Source organism: Anolis carolinensis, chromosome 5 (assembly GCF_035594765.1).
Source record: "Anolis carolinensis isolate JA03-04 chromosome 5, rAnoCar3.1.pri, whole genome shotgun sequence".
In the NCBI taxonomy this organism is placed as follows: domain Eukaryota; kingdom Metazoa; phylum Chordata; class Lepidosauria; order Squamata; family Dactyloidae; genus Anolis; species Anolis carolinensis.
The window spans coordinates 85,492,674-85,507,981 of NC_085845.1; the positions used below are offsets into that span (position 1 = coordinate 85,492,674).

A 15,308-nucleotide genomic window follows, 5' to 3' on the forward strand; every position below is an offset into this window, starting at 1 on the left:
TAGGCATTCCTTGGATGGTGGGCCATAGTGTTTGGGGAAGACATAGGCAGGGTTTGGGCTACATGTTCAAGGCACTCGCTGTAACCTGCAATGCCAGTGGAAGGAGGGCCATGGGTGTCTCCTGTGTAGTGGGAACTATAGTCTATTTATGGAGGTGGGACTCTTGTCTGCGTAAGTGGGCACCACTGCCACATACACACAAACACTTTTCACTTTTATTATGTGCATGGAAGACAGTTTACATAGTGGTTGGTGCTCTTTAGTTTTTATCCAATTTGGATCCCCAGATGTTATTAAATGACAATTCGCATCATTTTTTATTATCCGCCATGTGGACTGGGGCTAATGGGAATTGCAACCCAACAATACTTATGGCTCTGAGGTTGGGGAAGAGATTAAAAGGCATTTTAAAGGCAGACATCACATCTAAATCCTTGTGTCTAAATCCAAACCCACTATCCTGATTAAACAGAACGAACTGAGCCTTCTAGATGTTCCTGTATCACGGCTCCCATCCACTCTAGTCATGTCTAATGAGAAGGAATATAGGTGTTGTAATCCAGCATCTGGTCACATAAAATGACATAGCAAGTCAGATTCAGCCCACAGCCCTTGACTTTGACACATGTGAGCTACAGCATCCCTTGCAGACAGTTGTTTATCCTTTTTGAAGACATCCATAAGAGGAGCCCCCCACCAATTCTTAAGGCAATTCATTTCATTGTTGAACCATTCTTACTTTCTTCTAACGCCCAACTGAAAATTACTCTCGTGTAACTTCAAACCTTTAGACCTGGTCTTTGGTGTTCTTTCCAAAACCTTCCTATGGCATAGTTCTCTCATAGGTGGGGAGGCCTTGCACGCCCTGTATCAGCTATGCTCACAAGGAAAGGATCGGCAACCTTGAAATACTTCCGAAATTTGTGGAATTGTGGAAAAGGTTAAGGAAAAAAACTTACAGGGCATTCTTTAGAGGAAAAAAAATCATTACTGTGCTATGAAATGTTGACACAAACTGCTGAAAACTTGGTGGAACAGACATAATAGAATAATGTGAATAACGCAACACAAAGAAAAACAATTCATGCTTCAGAGCTGTTTCAGTATATCCCAAAAATTTATGGGGAAGGAGTACAAAACATCCAAACAAGGTTAAGATGTTTAAATTAGATTTACAAATATTTACTGAAGGGTAATGCCTGTTTATACTTTTAAAACAGGAGGCATCATTTAGCATCCCCTACTGAATACTGCAAAACAGCTAAACTTGTGAAATAATTGCCACCACACAACTTGGAATGTTCCTTTTATTTCTAAATTTGTCCAACTACAGTTACATCACACATACACACACTGTATTAATCTTGGTATTACTTTACGTAAGGTTTATCAGTATGATGAAGAGATTTCTTGGGGAGACCCAGGATTAGTTGTAGGTCATATATCGAGGGGTTGCACTGAACTTGGCGTATGACTTGATGACTTTATTCACAGCTTCCAAGAAGTCTTTCTCGGTGGCAATTTTCCGTCTTGCTCTGATGGCAAACATACCTGCTTCGGTACAAACGCTGCGGATTTCAGCACCTTGTCAGGAAAAATAATAATAATTAAGAACAACTAACACCACAAAACAAGGAACAGAGAGAGAGTGAGGCAAGAGCTCTTTGACTTACCAGTGCTGTTGGGACACAGACGAGCCAGCAATTCAAATCGTATGTCCCTTTCAACACTCATTGAGCGAGCATGTATCTTAAATATGTGGGTTCGTCCCTAAAAAAAAAAGAGGGGGGGAGGGAATATGAGAACTTTTCTTAAAACATGAAGGAATGTCCAATCATGGATTATTAGTAAATCAAATTACTCTACCGAGACCTAGATGCCCAGTATTGCAACTTCCCTTGGAATGATGGCACTGAGTAGATAACAGCCTCAACCATTTTCTTGGCTGCCCACTAGGCAGAGATAGCAGGTCAGCAACCAAAATGAGGGATGGCATAAGTTGCCACTTGCCAATTTTCTAGAAAAGTGAATGGGGCTGTAGACTGACTGGTCTTGCCACACCTGCTCTCCATAAGAGGAAAAAAAATCTGTATTTGCAAGAGAATAGAAATAAGAGGTTCCTAAAGGCTGCCAACTGCAGTGGAAAAAAGGAACTAAGGTGAAGGCCCGCCCTCGGGCATTTATAGTACAAGGGGAGAGTGGGCGGGGCCTCTGCCAAAATGTTTCCATTTCAAAGAGCTAAAAGGTTCCGAACAGCTGTGCATGCGCAGCAAGTAACCCATATGTGCTAATTTCACTGACTCCACGAAGAAGAAATAATCTCAGTTTTAAGGACCTATGCACTCAGTCACCTGGTCTTAAGAAAGAGCAGCTGTTTAGGGTGGTAATGACTCTCATAGAAACACTGTATGTGACACTCAGTTGCTGGCAACAGCTTGTGGAAGATCACCTCTAAGGAAAGGTAGCTCCCAGGTTACTCCTAGTATAAATTGACAATTTGATCCAATCTAGTTTCACAGATGCTCCTGTAAGAGCTATATAGCTCAGAGAACTCATTTTTGCCATCTCAAAACACAAGAAAAGGAAAAAATATTTTCAATATCAATCACCTAAAAATGAATGCATTGCTACTGATGTTCTTTAGTACAAATACAAAGCCATTCTAACCTCCAAATCTGGCAAACTAAATTCAATCTTCCTGTCCAGTCTTCCAGGCCGCATGAGTGCAGGGTCCAGGGTATCTGGTCTGTTGGTTGCCATCAGCACTTTAATATTGCCTCTTGGGTCAAAGCCATCAAGCTGGTTTATCAGTTCTAACATTGTGCGCTGGACTTCATTGTCTCCTCCAGCCCCATCGTCAAAACGAGCACCTAAAAAGGGACAGTAGAGAAACAAACAAAAAGCTGTGTCAATGATCCCTCTGAAAGGAGTCCCCTTAGGGAGATAGGACGGCCTATAAATAAAGTTTTATTTATTATTATTGCAGGATACAGTTCAACCCCCCGATCCTACCCAATGTCATCTACAGATGTCAAACAAAATCAAACTGTTTATTTAGATTAACAGTGCAGACATTTACTAAAAACAGCTAAAAGTCAAATATAACATTAGGAAACAATTTAAAAGTATTCAATGGTTACTAGACTATAATATAATTTAACAGTTTAAAACATGTAAAACATAACAAATGAGGGAAAAGACCTAAAGAAATAAAATATCTTAGAATAATCAGCTATTACAGAGAGCGAAATAAATCTCTATCACAGTGACCAGATCAGGTTCTCCATCATTTTTCCTGGTCTACTTTCCAATCTGTTAAATAAGACTGTGGACAGATAACCTATTGTGGTCTCCATATGTGCTTTCTGAGGTGATAAACATATGTATACTATGTTCACATATTTATGGAAATAAATTAATCTCATATTTTAGACATAAATCACTTTGTAAAAATACTAACATGTTTAAGGAATACATATTAAATGTGGAAACATATTAAAGGCTGATGAAGATACAAAAGTAGCAGAATGAAAGGAAGAATTGGGTAGGATTATTTTATTTGTACTTATACATTCTGTGTTGTCCAAGAAGCTGAATAAAAACAAATATATGGATGATGATACCAACCTCCAATAGCATCTATTTCATCAAAGAAGATAAGACAAGCTTTCTTAGTCCTGGCCATTTCAAAGAGTTCCCGAACCATTCGGGCACCCTATTTTAAAGAAAGGGAGAAATATATTTTTGGATTAGACAAACTTCCCCAAATGACCCTGACAAGGCCAAGACATTAGCCAGGGAGCAAATACAAGCAAGCCTTGGGAGCTCAGTTTAGTTGCAGTCCCTTCCCCGCACAACATAAGAGTGCGGCCACTACTAAGACATATTTTAAAAATGGCCACACATTATATGCTTACTCCTAGTCAGCATTCTGTAGGTTGTTTCTTATTTCAATATGGCTGCAGAACAGTAATATTGCAGGCAAAAATAATTTTAAACATTGAAGCATCTGTTTTGTGTGTTATAGTATAACAATAAAAGGAATACAAGTAGAAACATATAATAGATCCTTGATCTCCCAAAGTGCAAGCACATCAAATCTACAAGAAATGATTACCTCTCCCACATATTTCTGCACCAGCTCAGATCCAATGACACGAATGAAGCAGGCATCAGTCCTGTTGGCCACAGCACGAGCGCAAAGGGTTTTGCCTGTCCCTGGGGGTCCAAAGAGAAGCACTCCTTTGGGGGGCTCAATCCCAAGATTGACAAATCGCTCTGGCTGTGGGAGGAGGGAAGAAAAATAACTGAAATGATCTTACGCACAAGGTCTAAAACCCCACACGGCAACAATGTGTCACCTAGCACTAGATCCAAAAACCCTCAAAGGCCTTAAAGTAATCTAAGATTTCCCCAGCATTGCAATGACAGTGTTTTAGTGCAGGGCTTCTTTAAAAAAATTCACTTGCGCCCTTTTCTGCCCCAGTAAATTTTACACAACCATGGGTATAAAGTTATATAAAACTGATATAAAATCAAACATTTACTGATAACAAATCAGCATTTGCAAGGCTTGCAAAAAAGACCGATTTTAATGAAGTACAGATGAAGCATTTTCTACAGAGTCTACTGTAAACACTGCATGTTCTTGCTAACTAATTTACTGTTGCCAAATTTTCCACTACAATACTGAGTTAAAGAAATCCCATTTGGGGTCAACACCCACATTTTAAGAAGCAGTAGTTTAGTGTATTATCAGCAAACTTTTTTTGTTATTAAAGAGGTTATTACTCAAACCAAGGCCCCTTCTATACTGCTATATAAAATCCAGATTATCTGCTTTGAACTGGATTATATGGCAGTGTAGAAGGTGCCCAAGAGGGTCTGTGAGCTCAAAAAAGTGACTTTTTGGACTACAATCTGGGAATCCCTCAGTCCTTGGGAGATCGCAGAGTAGAGAACAGAGTAGTTATACAGAAAACCTTTTTATAATTATGCTTTATTTTTCTCTCTAACACACATACATACAGAAAAAGAGAGAATGCTACCACCATCAGAGCAAGTCAATGAAATCCCACACTCTGAATCCAAAAGGTTACTGTTTTTTTCCCTTAAAGTATGGGGCGGAGGAGAATGCAGAATAGTGGGTCACACTGGTCCCTGATATTTAGTCTAATTCTGTGGTAGTGAGACAAATGACAGAAGAAGGCTGCTGTGTTCACATCAAGTGCCTATGACAGTGATGGGAAACCTCTGACTCCCAGATGTTTTGGCCTTGAACTTCTGGAAATCCTAACTCTTTGTAAACTGGCTGGGATTTCTGGGGCTTGTACGCCAAAACACCTGGGGACCCACAGGCTAAGAACCACTGCCCTAGGTGTATTAGACTCCCACTCCCAGAAGCACTAATAAGTGTGATCAACGATAAAGAATTGTGGGATTTGTAGTTCAAAACATCTAAAAGTCCAAAGAGTTCCCACTCCTGGCCTAGTGGCATCTATAAAACTGCTATTGGAAGCAAAACTAGAAAGAGCTTCATCTGACCAAGCAAAATAATTGAAATACTCTCCATAAGTAAATCCATTCAGCAATAATTGGATTACTGTGGGGGGGGGGGGTTAGTTTCTTCAAAAAATTGAGTCCACCAACCACTGATTTTGTTCATTCATTTTGCAATCTGTAAAACTCCGGACAAGCTATGACACCAAGAAAACAGAACAACATAAAGAAAATAAAGCACTTATACATTCACTAGAAGACTTACATGAAGCAAAGGTGTTTCCACCACCTCTCTGAGTTTCTCAATCTGTTCTTTGCACCCACCAACATCACTGTAAGTGACATCAGGTTTCTCCTCTACCTGGATTACAAAACAGAAGTATAAGCAGCATTTACTACTTGCAACAGCAAAGGTTTTACATGTTCTATGGAAGAAGGGTAGCATGAGACAGTAGGAAGCAGATGAGAAAAATTAAAAATGGAAATATAAGGCAACAAAAATCCTCACCTGCATCATAGTAACAGTTGGGTCAATCTTTGGAGGTAGCGGAATATGGATCTGATATTTGTTTCTGTCAACCCTGCAAAAATGTTTTTAAAAACCACATTAATTTAATATTTATTTTATTTATTTATTTACAGTATTTATATTCTGCCCTTCTCACCCCAAAGGGGACTCAGGGCGGATCACATTACACATATAAGGCAAACATTCAATGCCTTAACATAGAACAAAGACAAACGCAGGCTCCCAGCTGGCCTCGAACTCATGACCTCTTGGTCAAAGTGATTTGTTGCAGCTGGCAGCTGGCTTGCTCACCAGCCTGCGCCACAGCCCGGGTTAAAAAAGTTTCCAACAACCTTCTGAGAAGCAATTCAACTTCATTGACAAAATAGTAAATGTGTGCAACTATATATGGAAAATTTCCACACATATTTGTTAATTTATGAAGACAGTGCATACATCAGGAAAAGTGAGCAATATATGCATAAATGTTTCTGTGAAAAGAAAAGAAAAACGGTCTCACAATCTAACATGGGGATTGGACAGAATAAAAATGCTAAGCACTCTTAGATACACAACCAAAACTCAAATGGACAAAATGTTCACATGGTAATGATAACTAGTCCAAAGTGTATCATTTAAAGCTACCTAAGAGAGGCAGAAACAAATGTAATTCAGAAATAATGTACCTTTGACTTTGAATGTTGCCCCCCCCCCGGCCAATAAATAAAGAAGTAAACAAATACTGTATAAACATACATACATACAGCCCCAGTTTATCTGAAATGCTTTCTCTCATGCTTCAGGCCATTGTTGTGATCCAAATGCAACTTACTATTTATATCTCAAATCCTAGTCCAGCCTATTTGAGAGACTGCCCCCTCATACCTAAACCTACACATGGATTGTGATGCGTTTCAAAGACTCTGCTTTCACGGCAAAGAGAGGCATGGCAAACCAAGCATTTTCAATGGCAGCATCCCAGCTGTAGGACTCCCACTTAAGGATAGAATAACCCTCTAATATATTTAGCATCTATTTAGCATCTACAGAATCTATTCTATCTATAGATTCTTTGTTCTGATGCTCTAATAACCTAATGTCTTTGAAAACAGCCACTGAACAGCCAAACACATATATATAGCTACTAAACAGTCTCAGCTACTGTTCCATAATGTCTGGAAAATAAAGTCTTGGTATCAAACTCACCCAACTCGCATGCCTTCTTCAATGTCAGTAGGGGCCACTTGATCACTAAGATCGACCACGAACTTGGCAAACTGCTTAACATTGATTATGTACTTAGGGTCCTCAGAATCTGCATTGATTATCTTTGTACATCTAACCAGAAGAGAAAAGGATTAAACAAGTGGGGTTTTTTTTCACCAATGAAAATCGAACCTATCAATATTAAGCCAAGTGACATCCATAAGTCCAGAGCGTAGAAATGTACATTCTAGAATATCAAGCCAAGTGGCATTCATGGTCTATCTAAGAATGTACTCTACAAAACAAACATTCTGTTCTTTTTCTGTGAAATACTATAACTGAAAACTCTACCTTAAACTCTACCCTAAAAAACCACAATGCAGGCAGTCCCTGAGTTACAAAGATCCAGCTTACATACGACTCCAAGTTACAAATGGAGGTGAGATAACAGGAAGTGAGAGAAAATCTATTCCCTCAGAAGAGAAATCCACTCCTGGAAGCGTTATCATGGGAAAAAGGTGTCTCGATTACAGCGTTCTCACCAATCTTTGTTTCCACAACAAGCCAAATTTTTCAAAATCCAATAATCACATGGACAGAAAGTAAGGTGAAATCTTCTGAACAGGGGCACAGACAGCAAAACAAGCATCACAGGGGTGTTAAACCCTTTCCCATGCCATGCAAAACTTTTTAAAAATGGCTGGAGTTACACTTTGAAAATGTAACTGTTCTGACATATACACAAATTCAACTTAAGAACAAACCTACGGAATCTATCTTGTTCGTAACCCAGGGACTGCCTGTATCAAGAACATAAAAATAACAACACTCCAATAATTTTCAACTGTAATTCCCACCAATGGACTTCAAATACCTAGAAATTATGATCTGTATCACTAAAATGGTTAAATATATAGTCTGTCGTCTATATCCACATATTCAACCATCCACAATTTCTTAATATCCCCCCACGCCCCCCAAAATTCAAAAAGCAAACCTTGATTTTGCCATTTTATACAAGGGACATCACTTTACTATGGCAGGGTATATAATGGGACTTAAGCATCCAAGGAGTTTGGAATTCATGAGGGATCCTGGAAACAAACCCCAGCAAAGATCAAGAGCCCACTGTGTGTCAGTTTCCAACAGTTGCAGCAATATGATGTATGGAAATTACATTTAATTTAAGATGAGGTAAAAAAATTAATTCCTAGTCATCAGATCCCTGTAAAAATCAAAGCCTTGGGATTGTGGATTAGGTACAAAAGGCAGAATGTTTTTGTTTTTTGTTTTTTTTGCTCCTGTGACTGTCCAACTGACATAGATGCATACCTTGCCACTTGCAATGGCTGTTCACTCTGAAGAGTTTGTTTATCTGCAGCCAGATCCCAGAGAGCAGGAGGAGCCAAGCCAGTGTCAGACTCTTTAATGCCTACAATAACAAAATAAAAAAATAAGGAAAAGAACCCAATTTCTACTTATATACATTGCAGCAAGGAAACATACAAGACCCAAAGGAAAAGCCATCCTACATGATATGCTATGTAATATTAATCCTAAATAATATGCTATAGAATATGCACTAGACAAACCTTATGGGAGCAGGAAGTATATAAAAGCAGGCCTGTGTCTTATAAACTTTAAGAGGTTTGGCTAAAGAGCCAGATAAGCTCTAGAAACATTTAAAACATCCTTAAATTGTGATTTTGCTACCATTCAGAAAGTTCATATTTTTAAACTCCCAACCCATGATCTTAATAAACACATACCTGTGAGTTCATTGATTTTTTTAAGTAACTGCTGTATGTCATCTTCCACTTGCTTAATCTGCCTTGAGTAGGTGCTCTGGCCCTAGATTTGAAAGAGAGCGTAAGGTTGAGGAAATCAAGGAAAGCAAATGGGTCTGTGAACAAACTATTCAGCTATATCATGGGCAAATTTCGGCCATCCAGGTGTTTTGGACTTCAACTCACACAATTTCTAACAGCTGATAACCTGGCTGAGATTTCTGGGAGTTGAAGTCCTAAACACGTGGAGGGTCAAAATTTGCCTGTGCCTGAGATATATTCTACGACTCACACCTATGAATATACGAGCCTTGGGACTTTGCAGGAAGTGCAGTTAATGTTATATGGTCAGTCTTGCCATCTATCATTTACTGCAGTCTTTGCAAGGTCCCAAGGACAATTTTTCCCAGTTTGGCTACCTGAGATTATTCTGAAAGCTAAACAGTACAGAAAATGACATCTTCTGCATATAAACAATGCATGTGTGAGCCATGACCGAGTTAAAACGTTTAAATACCTTAATTTATAAGAAAAAGAAGGTATCCTACTGTTCTAAGGCTTATGGATCAATGGGGTGAGAATAGCAGCTCAATCAAATAGGGAATAGATTCAGATCTTTCTGTTTGTAAGATTTGAACCCTTTCGTGGCTTGACTTTGCAAATAAGACTTCAAATTTAATTTCACCAGTAAACTACACAAAAAGATCAAGTATGATCTTCTCATCAAATTGCTCCTGAATATTCAGGTTTTCAGTCTACATCTCGCAAGACAGATTTTATCTTCAGCACTATCACTGAAGCATGAAAACTTTTCAACTAAAGCCAAGTTGGGAATCCTGCAGGATTCCAGTGATTGGACCTAAACTCTACTCCCTCTTTGCCAGACATTCAGTTCTGAGAAGTGCTGGGAGTTGTAGTCCAACAACATTCAGAGGGCCATACATGATTGCCAACCCTGAACTGTTGTTGTTTATTCATTCAGTCGCTTCTGACTCTTCGTGACCTCATGGACTAGCCCATACCAGATCCCTGTCAGCCATCGCCACCCCCAGCTCCTTTAAGGTCAAGCTAATCACTTCACGGATACCATCCATCCATCTTGCCCTTGATCGATCTCTCATTCCTTTCTCCTTCCATTTTCTCCAGCATGGAACCCTGAACTAGAGCAACACAATTGTCATCACTACCCTGTACACATTTACTTGGGAGTGAATTGCTTGAAAGCACTTACATAGGTCTTCAGCAAGGCAATATCACCTTCATCCAAAGCTGAAAGAGACATAACAAACAACATCTCAAAAAACAGTTCCATTCAATCGATAATTACAAGATCCGGATGTCATTATGCATTATAAAAATCCTTATTGCGGATAATAAAGTTGCAACCTTTAACCTAAACTCTGTGAAGCTGATCTGAGCAAGCAAATAGGACTTACAACCATCTTCATAAACACAAACAAGAAAAAAATTGTCTATCTCAGTCAAAAGCAGTCTAGCCTCCCAACAGTGGGCTTAAAATGTTTGAGAACCCTTGATGTAGAGCAGGGGTCCTCAAACTTTTTAATCCGAGGGCCGGTCCACAATCCTTCAGGCTGTTGAGGGGCCGGATTATCATTTGAAAAAAAAAATACAAACAAATTCCGATGCACACTGCACATGTCTTATTTGTAGTGCAAAAACAACAACAATAACAACAAGAACAATGAAAGAACAATACAATATTTAAAATAAAAACAATTTTAACCCAACATACATTTATCAGGATTTCAATGGGAAGTGTGGGCCTGCTTCTGGCCAATAAGATAGTCAAGTTAATTAGGATTGTTGTTGTTGTTGTTGTTGTTGTTGTTGTTGTTGTGTGCGCCTTCAAGTCATTTCAGACTTTGGACGAGCCTAAGTCTAAAATGTATTATTTATTTATTTATTTACTGCATTTATTTACTACATTTGTATCATACCCTTCTCACCCCAAAGGGGACTCAGAGTAGCTTACAAATTATATGTACATACAATATATTATATTATTAGCATAGCACTATATTAGCATTATATATTACTATATTGAACTATACCACTATACTGTAATATTATTAGTAATATTATATGTAATATAGAATATATAATTAATATTATTATATGGTATTATTATTAGTGTTATATTGTATTACATTATAATATTATTATCAATATTACATGTATATACAATATATTATATTATAAAACTGAGGGCGGGGGCCAGGTAAATGACCTCAGAGGGCCGCATCCGGCCCCCGGGCCTTAGTTTGGGGACCCCTGATGTAGAGGAAGGAATTTCAACAGGTATTTCTTGCTATTTATTTTATTTTTATCCTGCCTTTCTCCTGACATAGGCACTTGGCAAACACAACACAATACCAATTAAAAACCGAACAAATGCATGTAAACATGAATGTAATTTTTTAAAACCCACAATTACATCTTGGGGTCATGAAGCATACAAAGGAAAATACGGTTAAAATGACATATAAAAACTACACAGCCCTCCCAATCCCACTCATGCTATCTTGTTTGCATAAATTACATTATGTAACAAAATTTGGGGGGGAAATGTTTCTGGATTGAAAGTGTTATTTCCTGTTTAATTATGCAATACTTACTTTGAAAGTAGTTGTTATACTCCAGAAACTTTGTTTCTGTGGCTGCCACAAACTATGTTGAATTGGTTGAGACTCTATGAGATATTCATTGAAAAACTAGAGCAACATGTGCTGAAGGATGTCCCGCAAAAACAAAGTTTTTGCAGTTTAATGCAAAAGGTTTTTATGATAGAACCAATTAGTAATTTATAACCCAGGAACAAAACTTGTGTTACATAGTGTTATAGACCTGCTTGAGTAACCTAGATGAAACATACATTAAAGGCACAGGAGCCCATTCCAGTTTTAATCTAGGCAACCCTGCTTCTTCGTCAATCCCTGGAGTCTGTTCATCAGATTCATGGAAAAAGAGATTTCAAATTCCTGTGACAGTACAGAAGGCCTCTTCAGTTTAATACCAGGATTTGAAGAACACTTGGATTAACTAATATGTAGATGTTTTAATGGCAGCTATTATAAATGAAGTCAAGACACCTCGGTACTTTATAACAATTTGCTGGAAAGGTGAAAGTCCTTTTGGCTCGTTTTGCTCTTGTGGTTTTTGTATAAGTATGTGATTATTTTGTGTAGTTGTATCGTATACGTTGCTATATGTACTGAAATTGGTGTTAGTTAATAAAAATGTTTTTAAAAAGAATCCACCTTCACTTTTCAATCACACAACTCTACGAAAGAGAACCAGTGGAACTCAGGTTCCCAAAGGGCCCTTCCACAGTCATATAACCCAGAATATCAAGGCAGAAAATCCCACAATATCAGCATTGAACTGAGATATTTGGGTCCCCACTGACATACATTCCAGTTCAAAGCGGATAATGTAGAGTTTTATTCAGCTGTGTGGAAGGGACCAAAGACTGCATCCACACCACAGAATCATAGCAGTTTGACACCACATGGGATTCTGGGGCTGTATCTTCACTGACCTCAATACCAGGATCTGATCCCAGATTATTTGCTTAATATAATAATAATTTTATTTCTTACCTGCCTCTCCCCACGGCTTGAGGCAGGTTACAGCATTGCTAAAACACTTAATAATGTAAAAATACTCTGTAGAATACATATATTAAAACATATTCCTTATCCCAGACTATCTGGCAGCGTAGATTCATAATCCAGTTCAAAGCAGATTATCTGGAATCGGATCCCAGGATAGAGGGTGGTGTAGATCCAGCCTCAGATTCATATTTCTGCGAGATATGTACCCTTTCCTGTCTGAGGGCCCTTCCACAAAGCCCTATATCCCAGAATATCAAGGCAGAAGATCTCACAATATCTGAGTCCACACTCAGATAATGTGGGATTTTCTGCCTTGATATTCTGGGATATAGGACTGTGTGGAAGGGCCCTGAGAGTTCTGGTGCCACATCAAACTACAAATCCCAGGATTTCACAGGATGGAACCATGACAGTTAAAGGCCCCTGTCACATAGCTGATTTGAACTGGAATATATGGCAGTGGACTCAGATAACCCAGTTCAAAGTAGATATTGTGGAATTTCCTGCCTTGATCTTCTGAGTTATATAGCTGTGTGGAAGGGCCCAAAGCGGTATCAAACTATCATCATCCTGCAGTGTGGATGGTCCATAGGAAAGAATTTGAATTACTTCCCCGCGTACTTAAATAATTCAAATACCCTCGATGAAAATCCCTGAAACAAAGAGTCAGGAAGAGAAAGCACAGAAGAGTCTGTAAGGAGATGAGGAGGGGAAGCCTACAAACAACGCATGCGCACTGGCATGCCAGCGCTGGAAACTCTTTGAAGAGACAAGAGAGCTCGTTTATGGCGTTTGGGCGGAAGGCTCACCGCGGATGGGTTTGTCCTCCTTCTCCTCCTCTTTGGTTTTGCGCTGATCGGCGCCCAGGTAATCCGGCATCACGTCGGTTTCTCCAGCAGCCCTTTCCGAATGCAAAGTCCTCTCTCAAGGAGCTGACAAGGCGCATGCGCTGCACACGCCGGGAAGCGTTACACAGCACCTTGCGATCACTTCCTTCCACTCGTAGAGGAAGTGACGTAATAAAGAGGCGGAGGAACGCACTCCCTGCCGGAACAAGTCGTGGGGTATGAGAAAAAAGAGCCCTGTATCCCAGGATCTGATCCCAGGTTATTTTCCTTGAACTGGATTATATGAGGCTGGATCCATACTGTCCTATAGCCTAGGATCTGATCCCAGGTGATTTACTTATACTAGATTATCTGGCAATGTAGATTCATATAATCCAGTTAAATCAGATAATCTGGGACCAGATCCTGGAATATAGGCAGTGTAGAAGGGACCAAAGTGGAAGCTGTGAAGCCGGAAAATATGTGCACATACATTTAACAAACCATAGTATTTGTGCCAAAAGGTTCATGCAGTGTTAGAGCAACATTCCTTTAGAATCATAGAGTTGGAAGAGACCTCGGGCCATCCAGTCCAACCCCTTGCCAAGAAGCAGGAAAATCGCGTTTAAAGCACTCCCGACAGATGGCCATCCAGCCTCTGCTTAAAAGCCTCCAAAGAAGGAGCCACCACCACACACTGGTGCAGAGAGTTCCACTGCTGAACAGCTCTCACAGTGAGGAAGTTCTTCCTAATGTTCAGGTGGAATCCCCTTTTCCTGTAGTTTGAAGTCATTGTTCCTCGTCCTAGTCTCCAGGGCAGCAGAAAACAAGCTTGCTCCTTCCTCCCTATGACTTTCCCTCACATATTTATACATGGCCCTCATCATGTCTCCTCTCAGCCTTCTCTTCTGCAGGATCAACATGCCCAGTTATTTAAGCCGCTCTTCATAGGGCTTGTTCTCCAGGCCCTTGATCATTTTAGACACCTTCCTCTAGCTTGTCAACATCTCCCTTCAACTGTAGTGCCCAAAACTGGACACAGTATTCCAAGTGTGATCTGACTAAGGCAGAATAGAGGGGGAGCATGACTTCCCTGGAGCAAGACACTATACTCCCATTTATGCAGGCCAAAGTCCCATTGGCCTTTTTGCATCACATTGTTGGCTCATATTTAACTTGATGTCCACAAGGACTCCAAGATCTTTTTCACCCATACTGCTGTCAGGTCAAGCGTCCCCCATTCTGTATCTTTGCATTTCATTTTTTCTGCCTAAGTGGAGTATCTTGCATTTGACCCTGTCGAACTTCATTTTGTTAGATTCAGCCCATCTCTCTAATCTGTTAAGATCATTTTGAATTCTACTTCTGTTTTCTGGAGTATTAGCTATCCCTCCCGATTTGGTGTCATCTGCAAACTTGATTATCATGCTTTCTAACTCTTCATCTAAGTCATTAATAAAGACGTTGAACAGAACCGGGCCCAGTATGGAACCCTGCAGCACTCCACTCGTCACTTCTTTCCAGGATGAAGACACATTGGTGAGCACCCTTTGGGTTCGTTCACTTAGCCAATTACAGATCCACCTAACTGTAGTTTTGCCTAGCCCACATTTGACTAGTTTGTTTGCCAAAAGGTCATGGGGGACTTTGTTGAAGGCCTTACTCAAATCCAGATATGCTACATCTATGGTGTTCCCTGCATCTACCCAACTTGTAACTCTATTGAAAAAAGAGATCAGATTAGTTTAGCATGACTTGTTTTTGATAAATCCGTGTTGACTATTAGCGATGACTGCATTCCTTTCTAAGTGTTTGCAGTCCACTTTCTTAATGATGTTAATAAATA

At 39.6% G+C, this 15,308-nt stretch overlaps 1 protein-coding gene across 1 annotated transcript; it reads right to left on the reverse strand.

Moving 5' to 3' along the window:
• Positions 1-1,293: 1,293 nt before the first annotated feature.
• On the reverse strand, positions 1,294-13,611 carry psmc2 (proteasome 26S subunit, ATPase 2). Its single transcript, XM_003221531.4, has 12 exons — positions 13,445-13,611; positions 10,232-10,269; positions 8,983-9,064; positions 8,546-8,645; positions 7,214-7,345; positions 6,008-6,080; positions 5,765-5,860; positions 4,118-4,282; positions 3,628-3,715; positions 2,668-2,870; positions 1,674-1,770; positions 1,294-1,584 (listed from the first exon to the last, which is right to left on the reverse strand). The coding sequence occupies exons 1-12, from the start codon at positions 13,512-13,514 to the stop codon at positions 1,427-1,429; spliced, it is 1,302 nt and encodes a 433-aa protein (XP_003221579.1). The 5' UTR covers positions 13,515-13,611; the 3' UTR covers positions 1,294-1,426.
• Between the last annotated feature and the right edge of the window lie 1,697 nt (positions 13,612-15,308).

Coding starts and splice junctions, on each gene's coding strand:
- psmc2 (XM_003221531.4), bottom strand. CDS start 13,514: ATGCCGGATTACCTGGGCGCCGATCAGCGCAAAACCAAAGAGGAGGAG. Junction 2,871..3,627: donor TGAAATAGATGCTATTGGAG/GTTGGTATCATC, acceptor GTCCCTTTTTAG/GTGCTCGTTTTGACGATGGG. Junction 1,585..1,673: donor TCTGTGTCCCAACAGCACTG/GTAAGTCAAAGA, acceptor TTTCCTGACAAG/GTGCTGAAATCCGCAGCGTT.